This window comes from Trypanosoma cruzi, genomic scaffold, assembly GCF_000209065.1.
Source record: "Trypanosoma cruzi strain CL Brener 1047053517145 genomic scaffold, whole genome shotgun sequence".
Classification (NCBI taxonomy): Eukaryota; Euglenozoa; class Kinetoplastea; order Trypanosomatida; family Trypanosomatidae; genus Trypanosoma; species Trypanosoma cruzi.
In genome coordinates this window covers 388857-406176 of record NW_001849571.1, presented here as the reverse complement: position 1 = coordinate 406176, position 17320 = coordinate 388857, and the positions used below count along the sequence as shown (strand labels likewise).

At 52.5% G+C, this 17320-nt stretch overlaps 5 protein-coding genes and 2 pseudogenes across 5 annotated transcripts, besides 15 other annotated features; all 7 read right to left on the bottom strand.

The window, feature by feature from the left end:
* Nucleotides 1-2256: part of a sequence feature (areas not merged during assembly with more than two copies in the genome that could not be assigned to a particular haplotype) that runs on past the window's edge.
* Nucleotides 203-415: a sequence feature (T-rich).
* Nucleotides 647-1624, bottom strand: Tc00.1047053506965.100 (mucin-associated surface protein (MASP), putative; the record flags this gene model as incomplete). Its single annotated transcript, XM_809057.1, has 1 exon — nt 647-1624. The coding sequence occupies one exon, from the start codon at nt 1622-1624 to the stop codon at nt 647-649; it is 978 nt and encodes a 325-aa protein (XP_814150.1).
* On the bottom strand, nt 2153-2761 carry Tc00.1047053506965.90 (mucin TcMUCII, putative; the record flags this gene model as incomplete). The annotated part of the gene is made up of 1 exon (XM_809056.1): nt 2153-2761. The coding sequence occupies one exon, from the start codon at nt 2759-2761 to the stop codon at nt 2153-2155; it is 609 nt and encodes a 202-aa protein (XP_814149.1).
* Nucleotides 2257-2406: a sequence feature (haploid, Esmeraldo-like haplotype).
* Nucleotides 2265-2368: a microsatellite.
* Nucleotides 2407-2682: a sequence feature (heterozygous, Esmeraldo-like haplotype).
* Nucleotides 2683-3191: a sequence feature (areas merged during assembly that could not be assigned to a particular haplotype. This can correspond to areas where the two haplotypes were merged or to regions with more than two copies in the genome that were merged during assembly.).
* Nucleotides 3192-7080: a sequence feature (areas not merged during assembly with more than two copies in the genome that could not be assigned to a particular haplotype).
* Nucleotides 5964-5984: a sequence feature (AT_rich).
* Tc00.1047053506965.70 (mucin-associated surface protein (MASP), putative) lies at nt 6376-7596 on the bottom strand (the record flags this gene model as incomplete). Its single annotated transcript, XM_809055.1, has 1 exon — nt 6376-7596. The coding sequence occupies one exon, from the start codon at nt 7594-7596 to the stop codon at nt 6376-6378; it is 1221 nt and encodes a 406-aa protein (XP_814148.1).
* Nucleotides 7081-7890: a sequence feature (heterozygous, Esmeraldo-like haplotype).
* On the bottom strand, nt 7832-8140 carry Tc00.1047053506965.60 (annotated as a pseudogene).
* Nucleotides 7891-14611: a sequence feature (areas not merged during assembly with more than two copies in the genome that could not be assigned to a particular haplotype).
* On the bottom strand, nt 9528-11549 carry Tc00.1047053506965.40 (annotated as a pseudogene).
* Nucleotides 12050-12072: a microsatellite.
* Nucleotides 13256-13319: a sequence feature (T-rich).
* Nucleotides 13371-13402: a microsatellite.
* Nucleotides 13447-13478: a sequence feature (AT_rich).
* Tc00.1047053506965.20 (mucin-associated surface protein (MASP), putative) lies at nt 13716-14690 on the bottom strand (the record flags this gene model as incomplete). The annotated part of the gene is made up of 1 exon (XM_809054.1): nt 13716-14690. The coding sequence occupies one exon, from the start codon at nt 14688-14690 to the stop codon at nt 13716-13718; it is 975 nt and encodes a 324-aa protein (XP_814147.1).
* Nucleotides 14612-17320: a sequence feature (heterozygous, non-Esmeraldo-like haplotype).
* Tc00.1047053506965.10 (mucin TcMUCII, putative) lies at nt 15234-16049 on the bottom strand (the record flags this gene model as incomplete). The annotated part of the gene is made up of 1 exon (XM_809053.1): nt 15234-16049. One exon carries the CDS (start codon nt 16047-16049, stop codon nt 15234-15236), a length of 816 nt encoding a protein of 271 aa, XP_814146.1.

The window sequence follows — 17320 nt, the reverse complement described above, 5'->3', positions numbered from 1 at the left end:
TCCCTCGGCGCGCCGTTCGTCGCGGCCCCTCCTCATGCGTGCAGCAGGCGAGGCGCACAGGGCCGTCGTCATGAGCGTGTCGGTGGTGTGCGAGTGAAGCAGTTGGGCGGGAAACACACGGCACCCCTCACAGGAAGAGTGCAGAAGAAACAATTAAAGAGGGAAGAGTAGAAAAGGAAAAACGTCCATAGTGATTGCCCCCAAAAGCAAAAAAGAGGGATGAGGGGATGAAAGATTTAAAAAAAGAAAAGAACAGAAAAAAAAACTTTTTTTAAACAAAAGAAGAAGCAAACAGGAAAATAAATTTAAAATACGCAAAAAAAAAAAAAAAAAAAGAATGGGTTTGTAAGAAATGGATAAAAGCTCGTAGCAAAAGCAAATTAAAAAAATTACAAAAATAAAAAAAAATAAAAAACAGTTACGGTGCTCCGCCCATGCAGCCAGGCAGGACGGCAGCGGTGCGTGTCGTGCAAAAGAGAGCACCAACGGGCCTGCATGGGTGTGCATGCATATATACAATGGGCACATTATGTGTGTGCTTCGTGGGTTGAGGTGAGGGCGAGAGTCCATGCAAGGGGACACACACAGAGAGTGGGTGAAAGACGAGTGTGTGTGCGGGCGGTGCATGGCTCTCTCTCACTCACTCTCACGCGGCCACCACCGCAGCCGCAGCCGCACACGCAACAACAAGAAGAAGAAGAAGCAAAAGAGGGGAGGTGGTGTGGGAGACCGCGGTGCTGCCGTCACTGTCGCCAGGCATCGCTGTATTATTTGTTGTAGCAGCTGCTTCAGCTGGAATTGTTTTCGTATTGTCATATTTTTTTTCATCGCTTTCCTCTACTTCTTTCCTTTCGGCATTTGATTCCGTCGCAGGTTTTTGAGTTCCCTCTGTATTGACCCTGTCTGCTTCATTTTTGACAGTATCGGTGGCGGTTGAGAGTAACGTTGGGGTTGATTTGTCATGACCGTCGGGTGTTACGCTCTCTTGGTTGTCTGTAGTGGAGGCGCTGTCATCCTCTTCTGAATCACTGTTTGACTCTGTGGTCCCTGGGTCATCTTCTGGGTGTAAAACCGGCACGTTTCCTTCACGGTTGTGTTGTGCTTCCACTGGCGGTGTTGGTGGTCCTCCTGTTGTTTTTGCTGCTTCACCTTCTGTTGCTGGTCCTCCCGATAGTGGCTTCGGTGTCTCTCCCGGTGTTTTTTCCAATTCTTCCAGTTCGCTCCTTGGTGCTTGTAGAGTTTCTGCTTCCGCCGGTGTTATTACATGAGAAGATTGGCCGGCCTCATCTCGGCTGCCAACGTACTCCTCACAAATACGCTCACCTTCAGAGTCGTCAGGTTCCCCTAAAATCTTGCGACAAAAAACTTTACAAACCACCCTCATCGCATCGCGTATGCAGTCTTTCACCGCTGACTCATTCACCGTCCCATCCTCATTAATGTACTTTTTGTCCGTCGCACATTCGTTCTTTAGCAACGTTTCCCAATTAACAACCAAATACCCATGCGGAACATTTTCACGACCGGTAACGTCAGGGATAGACGATACCACCGCCGCACCACAGCACCACAGCACGCAGAGGGCACACACCAGCAGCACACGGCCAGTCATCATCATCGCCATCACTCCTGTCACTTGCGTGTAGCCTTCAGCACAAACTAACTCCCCGTCAACGCAGAGTGAAAGGAAAAGGGAAGAGACAAGTCACACAGCCACCGCACAGTGACAAATGCCAGCCCACCAGCAGCAAAAAGACACCATGAGGCAGTTGGAATCAGTAAAAGGCAAAAAACAAAAACACACACCGCCCTAAAGCAATCAATCAGCAAGAAAAACAAACAATTAAAAACACGAGTAAAGAAGCAAAAAAGTAGAAAAAGCAACTGCAGAGTTTGGCTCCAGCGTGCATGCACCCACACACAGACATGCGTCCACGCAAACAGTTGTGTGCGTGTCATGCATAACTGTGTCTGGGATGCGTCCAACGTGACGAATGTGGGGCAAAACGCGGAGCACACAGCAGGGCAGCGGAAACAAACAAATCAAAAAACAATCATCATAATTACTCTTACTTTATACATCGGACCACAGTAGACGTACACATGTCCCCGTGGCTTTGAGTGCTGGCACGCACAGCACGCACACACCTCTTCAGCCCACAGCGGTGTACGCCAGCGCGGATGCGGCGAGCAGCAGCGGGGCACACACCCACGCAGAGCTGCTGAGGCTGCCGTCGACTTCGCGAAGACGTGACGGTGCGCGGGTGGTCGTCGTAGTTGGCGCCTTTGTAGTCGTGGTGGTAGTCGTGGTTGTCGTAGTGGTCGTGGTTGTAGTTGGCACCTTTGTCGTTGTCGTCGTGGTCGTAGTTAGCGCGTTTGGTTTCTCATTTTGTTCTTTTACCGTAACGGTACCCGAATGTTCTGCCTGTTCCTTGCTTAATTGCCCTTCCTGATCCTGTTTCTTATTCAGATTACGTTGTGACTCTGCCGTTTCGGTTACTGTACTCGTTGTCTCTAACGTATGAGTCACCGTAGTTTCTGTCTGTTTAGTCTCTCTCTCTCCCTCTCTTGTCTTTTGCGAAGGAGAAGTTGCACTGGGCGATTCCGTCACATGATCTTGCTCGTCTGGCTCAGAATTTGGTGAACCGGAATCTTTTCCAGATTTACCAGCTGTATCTTCAGTTGTTGTCACGCACACGGACGGGCAGCAGCACAGGGCGAGCACCAACAGGGCGCACAGCAGACGGCACATCGTCATCATCGTGAGTGTGGTCGTTCAGTGGTGTGGAGCTGATCTGCACAGTGAGGGACATGGAGAGCAACAGGGAAGACGAGAGGTGCGGCAGACACACACAGAGGGCACACCACATGAGGAGAGGGCAGCAGCCAGGCATGCACCGTACGCCGCACACCACGCACGACACACACTCCAATCCACGGCAGCAGGCACACACACACACAGCCCTGCCGCAACACCAACACACAGATGGAAGAGGGAGAGGCAAACAGGAGCGGCACACAAGGCTCCACCGCATGCACATACGGCGAGAGCGGTCCGTCGTGTCTGCACCCCTCACGGAGGACACGCACACACACAAGAGGAGGTGCAGCGCACACAGCAACACAAAAGCAAAGTAACAATAAAAAAGGAGAGATCCCCGCACACCACGTGAATTGTTGGTCCACGGGAAGCGCAGCCAACATTCATCACAAGAACAATTCAGTTGCCTTTGGCCTTCGTCCATATTCAGCGCACACCACTTCATGCAGGTCGGCCATCACCGCATCAGCAGCAGCACACGCAAAAATAAGCGCAAGGAATGGAATAAAGCAAGCAACCATTTATTTGTGTTTCTGTTTAATGTTGGCAGATGTCTGCATGCGTTTTGTTTTGTTTTTGCAGAGGACAAACCTTCATGCCTGCATCGTGTGTTGGGGATTCCTGCAGGGTGCACAATTATTATTTCTTTCCTCTTGTGAATGTTTATTGTGTTGGTGCAGCCAATAATTCGGTTTGTGTTGTTCCTGCCTTTCGCTGGTAAAGTGTTGCAATAGATGTTTGTTTTTCCTTTCGTTGCTGTGGCACCTGATTCCTCACCGCAATAAACGGTGGAAATAAAAAATATGTGAGTGGACTCCCATACACTAGAATGCACCTTCGCTCCTATTTATTGGTGCATGGAAGGGCATGTGTGTTTGGTGGTGTCTCGTCCATATATTTTGTGGGTGTACATTCCCCTGCAGGCTGAGGGCGGGACGACGCTCCGTCGCGGTGCACTTCCCTCGCATGCCGCCCACTGTGATTCAGCATGCATCACCCCCTCACACATTCCGTGGTGCCACACCGCTGATATTATTGCAGCCGCTGTGATTCCGCGTAATTCACGCATTTGATTGTGCCACAATACATCCGCTCGTGTGGCCGCCGCATCCAAACGGCGGTGCCCAACACCGTGAGCGGCAGTCCACATCCTTGCATGTCCCAACGCAGTGGTGTTGGACTGTCAGCCAGGCGTCAGACAAGAGGAGAGTCTTGTGCTGGCAGTACAACACACGGAGCTGCAGTGAAGGGCTCGGGCGGGGACGCATCTATTTGTCGCAAAGCAGTGAAAAGGAGTCGGGCAAAATAATGCCGGCTGCATGCACGACACCATATCCGCAGCCAAAGCATGCGACGTGATGTGTGTTTCACTGGTGCTGTGGAATGCCTGCAGACGACGTCACTAGTGGAGGCATGCCACCCATGATCAGCGGACAGACAATAATCGGCATGGGAGGCCACAAAAGGCAGCAACGACGCCAGCAGCAGGAGCAGCTCTCTCACCCTCTCTCTCTCTGTTGCCTCCGAGAAGTAAATATTCCACCAGCCACAGCCGGCTGTGCAATCGTGACACTCCATGCACGTCGTGGCTGCGTCCACACATCCTGTTCCCTGCTGCGCCTCAAAAGATGCCTCACTCCGTCCACTAAATGCATCGATGTGGGCCGTGCCTGGGCTGTTCGTGAGGACCACAGCGATGTGAGGGTCACCGAGTCGCAGCACGTTTGCTGTGGCGTTGTTGCATGGCACCTGCACACACACGCAGCGCCTGCATCCCTCCCTTTTGTGTCCGCCCTCTGCCGGAGTGGCCACACACACGGGCAGCAGCAAAATCACTTCACCCTCGACGATCCAAAATCAACACCGACATCCCTCGCGACGCAAAGATCTCAGTTGCCAGCACGGGCTTCCTGCCGCTCTGCCACCGACGCTGAAACACGGCACAGTGCACGCACTTATTTTCCTCGTGTGCAGTCAGCCGTTTGCTTCACACATTCTTCGATGGGCTGACGCCCACAAAAGCACGCCACAAAAGGCCACTGTGATCGCACCCGCTCTTGCGATGAGCGTCGGTGTGTGCATGGATCCGCCGCTCACACGTGCTGGCAGGCAGCCTGCAGCCGGTGCCCTCGTGCCAGTTCATCGGCTCCAGCACGGAAAAGAGAAAACGGCCTATTCCCGATGCACTTATTCCCACCAGCAGCACCAACACGCTGGTCGCTAGCCGTCATTCCTCAGCACATCCAGGAATGCCGAAAAGTGACGTGGAACTGTCAGCCAGCAATGCCACAATCCCCGCACACATGTCGGCTCCACCAAAGAAGACACACAAACTACAATAACAACACCCTTCACATGTCATCCGAACATCATTCCGACACACCGCGACACGCCAAACAGAAGTATTCGTCACCCCAATGCACCTCCCCACACAATCACATAGTCCACGCACCACGCACGGCAGCAGCTCACACGCGGTCAAACAAATGTTCTTCGGATCAGTGTTATCCACGTGCTGCGGTGGGAAGTAAAAAAAAGAGACGGGCGGCCAGACCCCAAAAGACTGCCACGACTGGCCGCAAGTCAACGGAACGCAGCCACTCAAAAGAATTCAGTTCTAATGCCCTCAACCTCCCACCTTCTCCCACAAAGGCTGCAAAAGATTGAAAACAAAAGCACCGTCCAATATATTCTTCGTGCAACACCAAAAGAAGCCGCAGTGCCTTATGCTGTCCTCACAGTCCGTTGATGACGCCTGGATGCGGATGGGCACGCATCGGTTATTCCAAACGACGCTGCACACCCGCGACGCATCCTGCGCTCTGGGACACGCGTCCTTCACTATCACCAGAGACGCCCACGCACCGTCGGTACGCAACAAATCGTCAAGGAACGAAGGATGCGTCAGGCTGACAGCAAGACACCCGCTGGCAATCGCGTCGCAGGCATCATCAACAACAGCTGCAGCAGCGCAGCAGGTCACAGAGTAACGTCGATCAACGGACGCATGGCGTATGTCAAAGAAGAAACATTGGTGGCGTCACAAGAATACAAGAGGCTAACACTCTTTCAACAGGAAAGAAGGAATACAGGAATATAAAAAAGAAAACAGTTTAAGCGTCCACCGTCAAAGCAAGCCAACAATTAAAAAAAAAAAAAAAAACGGAATGGGTGCTCTCAACCACAAAACAATAAAGAAAAAGCCGAAGCATGGGACAACCAGCGCACACACTCTCATTGCTCCCGTAAAGCAAAACACACACACAGGGAGAGAGAGAGAGAGAGGTCGCCCACTCAATGCAATAAAAACAAAACAGAAACAGTTACGGTGCCCCGCCCATGCAGCCAGGCAGGACGGCAGCGGTGCGTGTCGTGCAAAAGAGAGCACCAACGGGCCTGCATGGGTGTGCATGCAATATATACAATGGGCACATTATGTGTGTGCTTCGTGGGATGAGGTGAGGGCGAGAGTCCATGCAAGGGGACACACACACAGAGAGTGGGTGAAAGACGAGTGTGTGTGCGGGCGGTGCACGGCGCTCTCTCACTCACTCTCACGCGGCCACCACCACCGCAGCAGCCGCACACGCAACAACAAGAAGAAGCAAAAGAGGGGAGGTGGTGTGGGACACCGCGGTGCTGCCGTCACTGTCACTGTCTGTCGTCGTCTTTGTTGGGTTTTTTATTACTGTGGCTTCAACTGGTGTTTCCTTCGGATTGGCATTCATATTTTCATTTTTTTTTTCTTCTCGTGTCTCTGCACCATCAGCTGCTGGATCATTGTTCGGGGTGCCGTCTTCAGTGCTCTTGTCGGCTTCATTATTGGCGGCATCACCGTTTGCCGTTGGTGATGGTGGCCTTGATCCTGCATGGTCGGCAGATGGTTCATTGTGCTGATCGGCTGTGATTGTAATAACGCTCTTTTTTTGTGAATTGTTCTTTGGGTCCATTTCACTTTGGGGTTTTTGTAGCTGTTGCTTATTCACGGTATCTCCAGGGCTGGAATGTTCATCCACTTGTGTTGTTGGTAGTGTTGGTGGTGTTGGTAGTTGTATTTCTTTCTGTTTCGCTTGACTGTCATTTGTCTCCGTGAGTGCCATATTACCTTTGCCTTTTTCTGGTTCTCCGTCTGATAGTTTTGTTACTTCCGTTTCGCCTGCATCTTCTTGTTTCAGCGCGTCATCGAGAGATTCATTACTCTCGGAAGTATCCTCCAAAGCGGGTTCCACGTCACTCTGAGTGCCAGGACCGCCAGATGCTGATGAAGAGGATTGTTCAGTTTTTGGTTTTTGGGGACCAGGTTCACTTCTACTCTTATCATCCGCTTCATTTCCTTTTTTATCCAACTCTTCTTGTTTTCCCTCCTCTCCTGTATTTCTTCCTCCGGGCTTCTGCAGTGGAGCCGCTGGTGGTGGTGGTGGTGGATCTGCGACAACACCTCCTCCTGAGACAAGCGCTGCACCGCCCTCCGCATTATCGCTCAATGTCTTATCCTGCAATGATTCCTTCGAATTATCCTGAGATGAACCGGCATCACCGCTCAATCCTCCCTCATCTGCAGCTTCAACCGCATTTATTAATGCCATTCGAGTGGATAACAACCCGCAGTTCGCCTTTAGAGACACGCCGTCATCTCCACCATTACTCGTGTGCATTAAACCGCTCCCACCACCCTCACTGCAGTAATCGTCCATCGCGCGCCCAAAAACTGCACCGCACCACAGCACGCAGAGGGCACACACCAGCAGCACACGGCCAGTCGTCATCATCGCCATCACTCCTGTCACTTGCGTGTAGCCTTCAGCACAAACTAACAACACGTCAACGCAGAGTGAAAGCAAAGAGAGAGAAACACGTCACACAGCCACGCACCGTCCAATCCAGCGAAAAGAGCCACGCACCACAACAACAATTAGGTGGGCACAGTTCAAGAACAACCAAAACAAAGCAAAAGAGGAGCGCCCCTCGCCGTGCACCTTTTCTCACATCCCCACAGTCACCATTACTGTTACTTTCTTTCCTCAGACCCTCCAGCACAGGCCTCGGGATCGTCGGGCCCTCCCAGTACAGGCAGTCCGTCATGCGCTCACGCTGCGCCGCAACGTACGCCACCTCCTCCCAGTTTAACAGCTCCGTGTCCACCACGTCCCTCACAATCGCCGGCATGCCACGGCCGCGCAACAAACACGCTGCGTCACAATGTCGTGCCGCTTCTCCTCTCCAATCAGAAGCGCAGCGCCCAACGCGTACTGGCGCACGTGCTCCATGCGCTGCAACCACACGCGGATCAGGCTGGCCGTCATGCACTGCAGCTTGTTGTCCTTGTGCTTGGAGCAGACCCTAGCAGCCTCTCAATCCACGGCCTGGGAGCTGCGAGAGGCTGCCGAGAGGTGCCAATTGTGTGGAAGATCCAAATGTGCGGAAACAACGGTCACCCTCACTCCCTCACACATCTCCACTCCCTCCACTCTCCCACACAAAAGAACGGTGCCATGGGGAAGGGAAGCCCGCCGCACAACGCACGCATCAGAAACGCCATCCACGTCGCACTGCAAGATAGAGCCATGCGCACGGCACACACACGGCGGCAACGAGAGGGACGGGGCGCATACAAGTCCACGGCGCTGTCCCTTACTTCTCTCTTCTCTAACGGGTGTCGTCCCACACTCACAATGAGGCGCGGCGCACACCATCCGCTCCACTCCGAGTGCGCTCTGCAGGCCGCGCCCAGTCACCCTCGTGCCATCGAAAAATGGGAAACACAAGCAATCGTCGTCGCGGACCATCGGTGCCTCTAGCAGGGAAGAAAAAAAAGAAATGAGGGCATTTCAACAGCACAGCCAGCAGTGGGACACTCAACGGGACGCGATGAGACACAGTAACAGTGGATACGGTAATAATAAAAGCAAGCCGCCGGAATTTACAAAAGGAAAGAGCAAAAAAGAGTGAGGCTCCGGCATGACTCCCAAAAGTAAAATTAAAAAATTAGTAAAATTTGGTTCGGCAGGGTTTTTTTTCATGTGCCGAGCAGCACAAGAGGACCGTGTGGTTGTGTAATATACACATTGCCCGCACCAAGAAGAAAATAAAACTAAAACAAAAAGATTGTACTGTTTCACCAGCCCACAGAACATCCTTCACATTTCATGCGGCATCCGGCCTTTTCTCCTCAATCCTCCTTTCGTGCAGTCCGTGGGACGCACAGCCGCAGCGCCGGCACCGCGTGTGGGCAAAAACAAAAGCAAACAAAAAAAGAGGGAGAAGCACTTCGCTCATTACAGTGTGAAGCAACCAAACATTACGTAAACAAAAAACAACAGTACTTATTACTCCAGCTAAACTGCATTAAAAAGAACATTACAAAGTAAGAGCATTGAAAAAAACAGACAGTAAAAGCACAGGCAATGCGGCGCGTATTCTCCGTGAGGAGTCGCAAATCCACACTCTGTGGCTCAGAAGGCTGCCACAACACAAATACAATCCCAGAGGAAGCAGCGGCACACAAGACACGCACACACGCACGGTGTTGTTACCGCCTAAATCACGCAGTATCGATTTCACGTCGTTGGGAGAGGCGAGGCGGTCGTCGGGACTCACGCCGCTCCACACCCTGCGAGGTGACTATTTGTGGTGGGGATTCGTTTCCAGGGCGTTGTGCCCATTCATTTCTCTTCTGTAATATCCCCAGCAACGTGCTCTCTGACGCTGTCAACTACTCGAGTCTCCTCGGGTGGCGTCGGGGCCGCTTCTCACGTCGGAACGGGGACCCTGTCCTTGAGTGCACGGATCGCAGTGGAATTCAGTGGGCGGTTGTACAGAAAGACATTCGTCACCGTCACATGAGATTCGTGCCCACCGCACGCGCCAAAGCGAACCCTCAGGTGGTTTCTCGCCCGTCAACGGCACCTCTTCCTCCCCCAGCGAATGACCATCAATATGCACAGAGGCCTTGTTGCCTTGCAGCATGAGTGACACTTGGTATTCTTCCTTCGGCTCCCAAGTGCTGCTCCGTGTTGTTGTATTGCCTTCGAACGCCGTCTCCCACTTCTTATTGTGGCTGCACGACAGTCCCACGGTATGATTGGACGCAGTGTCCGCCAGCATCGCAGTGAGTGGAGGAGTGTTCCCACTCGGAGTCTCTTCGATGGTCACCGACACCACAAGTGTGAAGTTGTGGCTCAAAGATACATGACGCACATTATCACCCCGAGTGTTCACAGGCCGCATTGCGCTGGACTCAAGTCCCGTCAGTTGTAACCCATCGCTGTCCTTCACTGCATTCCTTCACCATCGCATTCAGGCAAAGGTACTCGTCCTTCCACGTGTCATCACTGGCCGCATCGGACAAAACTGCTACCAGCCACGCCGTGGGGATAGACAAGCTGGAGAAGAAAATGTCCTTTTGCACCCAAGTGCTGAGGACGGACCTGACCGCACTCAGTTCCTCCGTCAGGCGGGAGAGTGAAATGACACGGCATTCACCGTTGCCCTTCCGTTGTAAAAGATGCAAACTGCCATCCAAGTACAGCAGGGTCCTGGCGAGCATACAATTCGCAGCATTGTCCACGGCAACCGGTCCAACAGAAAACGTGCGGTTGTTGTCTGTGACCCAAAGGCAGAGCGCAGTGGCCCTTTTCTTCCCCGAGGCATGCCCTCTCTGAGTGCACAGCATGACCTTCCTTTCCTCAATGGTCGTGGTGATGAGAGCATCCACATGCAGGCTTTCCTTCTGAGAGACTCCTGATCGTGCGTTGACCCACACGCCTTAGAGTGTCCCGATGGCCTCCGTCCACTTTGCCCCCATGTCACGCGACCCGTACACCCTCTGGTCATTCTCGCAATCAACAATCATGAGAAGTGATCCCTCCCATTCGGTGACGCGGGTGTTAAGGCATTCCGCAGGGGAAATGTCCTCAGAGAGCGCCCAGTTACTGCCGTTGTCCGTCGAGCAAATGATCATGGAGTAAACGTCTTCTGCTTCACTCTCCGCCATCAGAGGAAACACAAGCGTGCCATCCTCCATCACAAAACCCGAGCCACCAGAAGCGATGAACTCCGTCCAGTCACCCTTGTGAGAAGCAGAAGAGATCAGCTTCGAGAGTGGTTTGGGGTCGCCCCATTCGATCCGTCCACTCTGCTTGCCACCCGTGGGATTCGTGACATCACCCACAACCAGTTTCAGCTCCAATCCGCCCTCTCTCCAACACCCACCTTCATAGGACACATCAGAGCCTCCCGCAAGAAGAAACACTCCGTGGCCCTTCGTGATTGTTGTGGGGCGGAGCACAACACCCAAACTCTCCTTTCCCTCCGCTGCAACAACCACAGTGTGTGCCTTCCATGTATACTTTTATTGATCTCACCAACAAGAGCGGACCAATTTCACGCAGTGTCGATGTACCCCGCAACCACATCAGAAGAAAAGGGCCTACTTAATTGACCACCTTGATATTCGGCATCCATGTGACCCTCGGCGAAAGCAGCAATTACTCCACCAGCACTGACGAGAGAGGGTGAAGCAAATGAATCCCTCGTCGTAACTGGAACAGTCCCATCTGTCGGCTGCACCAGCGTCGTCTGCGGTACAAATAGATCGACTCCCTGCGGCAACTCAACATTTATTAAACCACTCATCGCATCATCAATGGGATCCCCCTTCGGCCCGGTGACAGGCGTGGGACTTCTTTCAGGTGGTGTCGGAGCCACATTGATATTCTAAACGTAAGCAAACTCAGGCTTCGTCTCGGAATTGTTGGTCGCCGTGTTGGATGCAGGACTCGGATCGACGGTGTTGGGTCCGTCAGCCGCGGCAGACTGTCGCCAATCCTCGTTCTGACGTGACGGCTCAGCATTAACTTGCGGCGCAGTTGTCCACCAGATTTTGTGTCATCCTTCCCTTCACGGGGTGGCGGCAACCGACAGACGCCTGTCTGGTCAGCATCGCTGCTCCGTGCAGGCGGATGGATGGTTCCATCGGAGGGAAATTGACGCCACCACAATTCATAAGGGCCGGCGTATTTATGCGTCGTCCCATTCATCGTGGAGGCAACGGTGGCCCCTTCCTCCTTCGTTGCACAGCTGGCAGCACAGTTGCTACATGTGTGCACCGCATTGGCCACATGGCACACAGCACCCAGCTCACCATTCCTGCTACGCATGCGCACATCAAAGCCACTGAAATTACAGTTCTCATGCTGAGCCCCAGCACTGGCAGCAGAACACTTCTTCCACGCACACACACACACACACACGCGATAGATCAGGCTGCCGTCACTCTAAGCACACGACACATTCACCGGCACAACCACAGGAAAGGAGACTCGGGCTGCGCGCTCACTCCCTCCTTCCTTCTCTTCATGGCCACGGAAGAAGAGGACAGGCGCCACACGCAACTGCCAGCATGCACTGCAAAAGAAGCATTCAAATCCACTGCAATGTGCATCTTGTGTGTGTTTGCCTGCAGAAACACAAAGCAAAGAAGTAGAAAAGAGAGCAGAGTATGTGGAGAGACGCAAAAAAATGTACAGCAGAGACGCATGACGGAAACAACAAGAAGAAGACCGCTCAAACTCATGACTGCACTGCAGCCCATGCAGCGGCAATTCACACAAGATTTATTTAAAACAAAAAAAACTTTCCCCTTCGTCTTATATAAACCCCATCACACAAAATAATTATAAATGAAAAAAGAAATCGTCCATTACTGTTCCACACAAATTTAAACAACTGCTTGTCGTGTGGCCACACCAAACTGTCCGCACATATTTTGCCCACAAAAAAAAAATTAAATAGTTGCATGTCTTTCAGCCGTCTGACCCTCCATGTGTCCGCACATCGTTTATATTTCATGGGGTCATCTGCGTGTTGCTGCTCCCCTCAGCCCTCTCATCGGCGCGTGAGTGCGGCCCGCAGAGCACAGTCACTCGTGTGTGCGGGGACTGAGAGAAGCACGCAGACATGACGGGAGTCGCGTCACTCCATCGGGAGAGTGAGCGCAGCAAAATAAAAAAACATCAGAGGGGAGAGAAATGCTGACGGGACTGCCAGCGCGTGAAATGAGCACGCAAAGCAAAAACAAAGAAAAGAAAAACACGGCGGCAGGGTGTGGCTGTGTGTGTGTGGCGCTGCGGGTGTCTGCCCGCCCTGGCAGCAAAGAAAACAAAACAAGAGGGAAAGAAATGTGTGTTCCGCCCCACAGGCCCTCGTCGCACGCCCACACGTCACGGCTCCCTCAGCGCGCCGTTCGTCGCGGTCCCTCCTCATGCGTGCAGCAGGCGAGGCGCACAGGGCCGTCGCCATGAGCGTGTCGGTTAGTGTGCGAGTGGAGCAGTTGGGCGGGAAACACACGGCACCCCTCACAGGAAGAGTGCAGCAAGAAACAATTAAAAGAGGGAATAGTAGAAAAGAAAAAAACGTCCATGGTGATTGCCCCCAAAAAGCAAAAGAGAGGGGATGAGGGGATGGAAGAATTAAAAAAAGAAAAGAACAGAAAAAAAAACTTTTTTTAAACAAAAGAAGAAGCAAACAGGAAAATAAATTTAAAATACGCAAAAAAAAAAAAAAAAAGAAAAAAAAAAAGAATGGGTTTGTAAGAAATAGATAAACGCTAATAGCAAAATCAAATCAAAAAAATTACAAAAAAATAAAAAATAAAAAACAGTTACGGTTACGGTGCTCCGCCCATGCAGCCAGGCAGGACGGCAGCGGTGCGTGTCGTGCAAAAGAGAGCACCAACGGGCCTGCATGGGTGTGCATGCATATATACAATGGGCACATTATGTGTGTGCTTCGTGGGATGAGGTGAGGGCGAGAGTCCATGCAAGGGGACACACACAGAGAGTGGGTGAAAGACGAGTGTGTGTGCGGGCGGTGCACGGCTCTCTCCTCCTCACTCTCACGCGGCCACCACCGCAGCCGCAGCCGCACACGCAACAATAAAAAGAAGCAAAAGAGGGGAGGTGGTGTGGGGGACCGCGGTGCTGCTGTCACTGTCGCCAGGCATCGCTGTATTATTTGTTGTAGCAGCTGCTTCAGCTGGAATTTTTTTCGTATTGTCATATGTTTTTTCATCGCTTTCCTCTACTTCTTTCCTTTCGGCATTTGATTCCGTCGCAGGTTTTTGAGTTCCCTTTGTATTGACCCTGTCTGCTTCTTTTTTGACAGTATCGGTGGCGGTTGAGAGTAACGTTGGGGTTGATTTGTCATGACCGTCGGGTGTTACGCTCTCTTGGTTGTCTGTAGTGGAGGCGCTGTCATCCTCTTCTGAATCACTGTTTGACTCTGTGGTCCCTGGGTCATCTTCTGGGTGTAAAACCGGCACGTTTTCTTCACGGTTATGTTGTGCTTCCACTGGCGGTGTTGGTGGTCCTCCTGTTGGTTTTGCTGCTTCATCTTCTGTTGCTGGTCCTCCCGATAGTGGCTTCGGTGTCTCTCCCGGTGTTTTTCCCAATTCTACCAGTTCGCTCCTTGGTGCTTGTAGAGTTTTTGCTTCCGCCGGTGTTATTACATGAGAAGATTGGCCGGCCTCATCTCGGCTGCCAACGTACTCCTCACAAATACGCTCACCTTCAGAGTCGTCAGGTTCCCCTAAAATCTTGCGACAAAAAACGTTACAAACCACCCTCATCGCATCGCGTATGCAGTCTTTCACCGCTGACTCATTCACCGTCCCATCCTTATTAATGTACTTTTTGTCCGTCGCACATTCGTTCTTTAGCAAAGTTTCCCAATTAACAACCAAATACCCATGCGGAACATTTTCACGACCGGTAACGTCAGGGATAGACGATACCACCGCCGCACCACAGCACCACAGCACGCAGAGGGCACACACCAGCAGCACACGGCCAGTCATCATCATCGCCATCATCACTCCTGTCACTTGCGTGTAGCCTTCAGCACAAACTAACTCCCAGTCAACGCAGAGTGAAAGCAAAAGGAAAGACACGGCCGCTACACCACGCACAACCACCGCACAGCGACAAATGCCAGCCCACCAGCAGCAACAAACACACCATGAGACAGTTGGAATCAGTAAAAGGCAACAAACGCAAACACACACCGCCCTAAAGCAATCAATCAGCAAGAAAAACAAACAATTAAAAACACGAGTAGAGAAGCAACAAAAAAGTAAAAAAAAGCAACTGCAGAGTTTGGCTCCAGTGTGCATACACCAGCACACAAAAATGCGTCCACGCAAAAAGTTGTGTGCGTGTCATGCATATGAGTGTGTCTGGGATGCGTCCAACGTGACGGATACAGGTAGCAAAAACGCGAAGCAAAAAGGACGGCAGCAGAAGCAAATAAAGCAAAACACAATCATTATTTTCTCTTATTTATTTACATCGCAGCAGAACACACGCACAAAAATCCCGTGGCTGAGTGCTGGCACGCACAGCACGCATACAATTCTTTAGTTCACAGCGGTGTACGCCAGCGCGGATGCGGCGAGCAGCAGCGGGGCACACACCCACGCAGAGCTGCTGAGGCTGCCGTCGATCCTGCGAAGACGTGACGGTGCGCGGGTGGTCGTCGTGGTTGGCGCCTCTGTGGTCGTTGTATTCCTAGGTGCCTCGGGCGCAGTGGTGGTCGTAGTGGTCGTAGTTGGCACCCGTGTTGTAGTCGTCGCGGTCCTATGGACAGAATCTTCAGCCTTCTTGGCGTCAGCCGGCTTAGTCTTTGTTGTAGAGGATGGTGGACTTGGGGCGCTTACAACATCTTCAGCCGTCACAGTTGGAGTCACCGTTTTGGCTTCCTTGGAGGTATCTGGAATCACGCCAGAATCTTCAGGCTCCTTACCAGTTTTTCCCTCGGATAGACTCGTGTCACTTTTTGTTCCTTTCGTACTCTTACTATCCTCTTTTTGCAACTTATTACGCGCCTGATCTGATTGCGTTCTCGGACCGGTCGTACCCCCTCCATCAACAACATCATTTCCTTGTTCTTCACCGGGCCCAGGAATTGGCGGATTTGGCTGACCGTTCCCTTGAATTCCCTTTGATGGTCCTAATGAAGGGGGCGATAGACCGGTGGCCTTTCCATCAGCGTCAGCCGACTTTTTAATGTCTTTTGCAGGGGATAATGAAGTGGCGGCGCTTTTATTAACGTCAACTGGAGCTTTATTGACCCCCGTAGAATCTGCCGCAAATGCGGACGGGCAGCAGCACAGGGCAAGCACCAACAGGGCGCACAGCAGACGGCACGTCATCATCATCGTGAGTGTGGTCATTCAGTGGTGTGGAGCTGATCTGCACAGTGAGGGACATGGAGAGCAACAGGGGAGACGAGAGGTGCGGCAGACACACACAGAGGGCAAGCCACATGAGGAGAGGGCAGCAGCCAGGCATGCACCGTACGCCGCACACCACGCACGACACACACTCCAATCCACGGCAACAGGCACACACACACACACAGCCCTGCCGCAGCACCAACACACAGATGGAAGAGGGAGAAGCAAACAGGAGCGGCACACAAGGCTCCACCGCATGCACATACGGCGAGAGCGGTCCGTCGTGCCGCACCCCTCACGGAGGACACGCACACACACAAGAGGAGGTGCAGCGCACACAGCAACACAAAAGCAAAGTAACAATAAAAAAGGAGGAGATCCACGCACACCACGTGGATTGTTGGTCCACGGGAAGCGCAGCCAATATTCATCACAAAGCAAATTGTCATTTTGCTGTTGTTGTATGATGTTGCGATAACGAGTGAGTAGCGCAAAACCCGTCCGTACAAAAGTGGCAAGTATTCCGTCGCAAACGGGCCGTTATGCAGGCTCGAGCAGTCCCAAACAGTCGCAGTCCATATTCCCAGCGACGGAGACATTCCCGCAGTGGATGAGGCAGAGTCTCCCGTGGTCCGTCGGGGATCGGCAGCACGTGGCGTCTGATGAGGCGGTGGCGGAAGCCCCTGGTCCATCTCGAGTACACGCGTTAGTGCTTCCTGCGTGTGTTGCCTGACGGCATGATTGGCGACTTCGGTGGCGACCTGCGCGCGAGGCGCCTGCTAGGAAGACGGTGGCGCCATTTTGGCATCCGCATGTGAGGCCCTCTCAAACTGTCGGAACGCCAGGCCGAGCACGTCGAGCATGTGCCCTCATATTGTGGACGGAAGAATGCGCTCTGCCAAGGATTCGGCAGGAATACGTCAATCCGCCGCTCGCTGGTCAGCAAGGAGTTGCGGTGCTCACGTCGGGAAGAAGTTCCGGCAGAGGCGGGCCGTCATCCTCGGTTAGGAAGGGGCGGCGCCACCGACACAGAAGGTGTTACTTGTGATCTGCATGGCGCGTGCGGGCGCACAGCATTGCTTAGAATAAAAGATTGGCGCCTGTTCCCGTGAAGCCGACAACAACGGACTGTGAGGACAGCATAAGACACTGCGGCTTCTTTTGGTGTTGCACAAAGAATTTATTGGACGGTGCATTTGTTTTCAATCTTTTGCAGCTTTTGTGGGGGAAGGTGGGAAGGTTGAGGGCATTAAAACTGAATTCCTTTG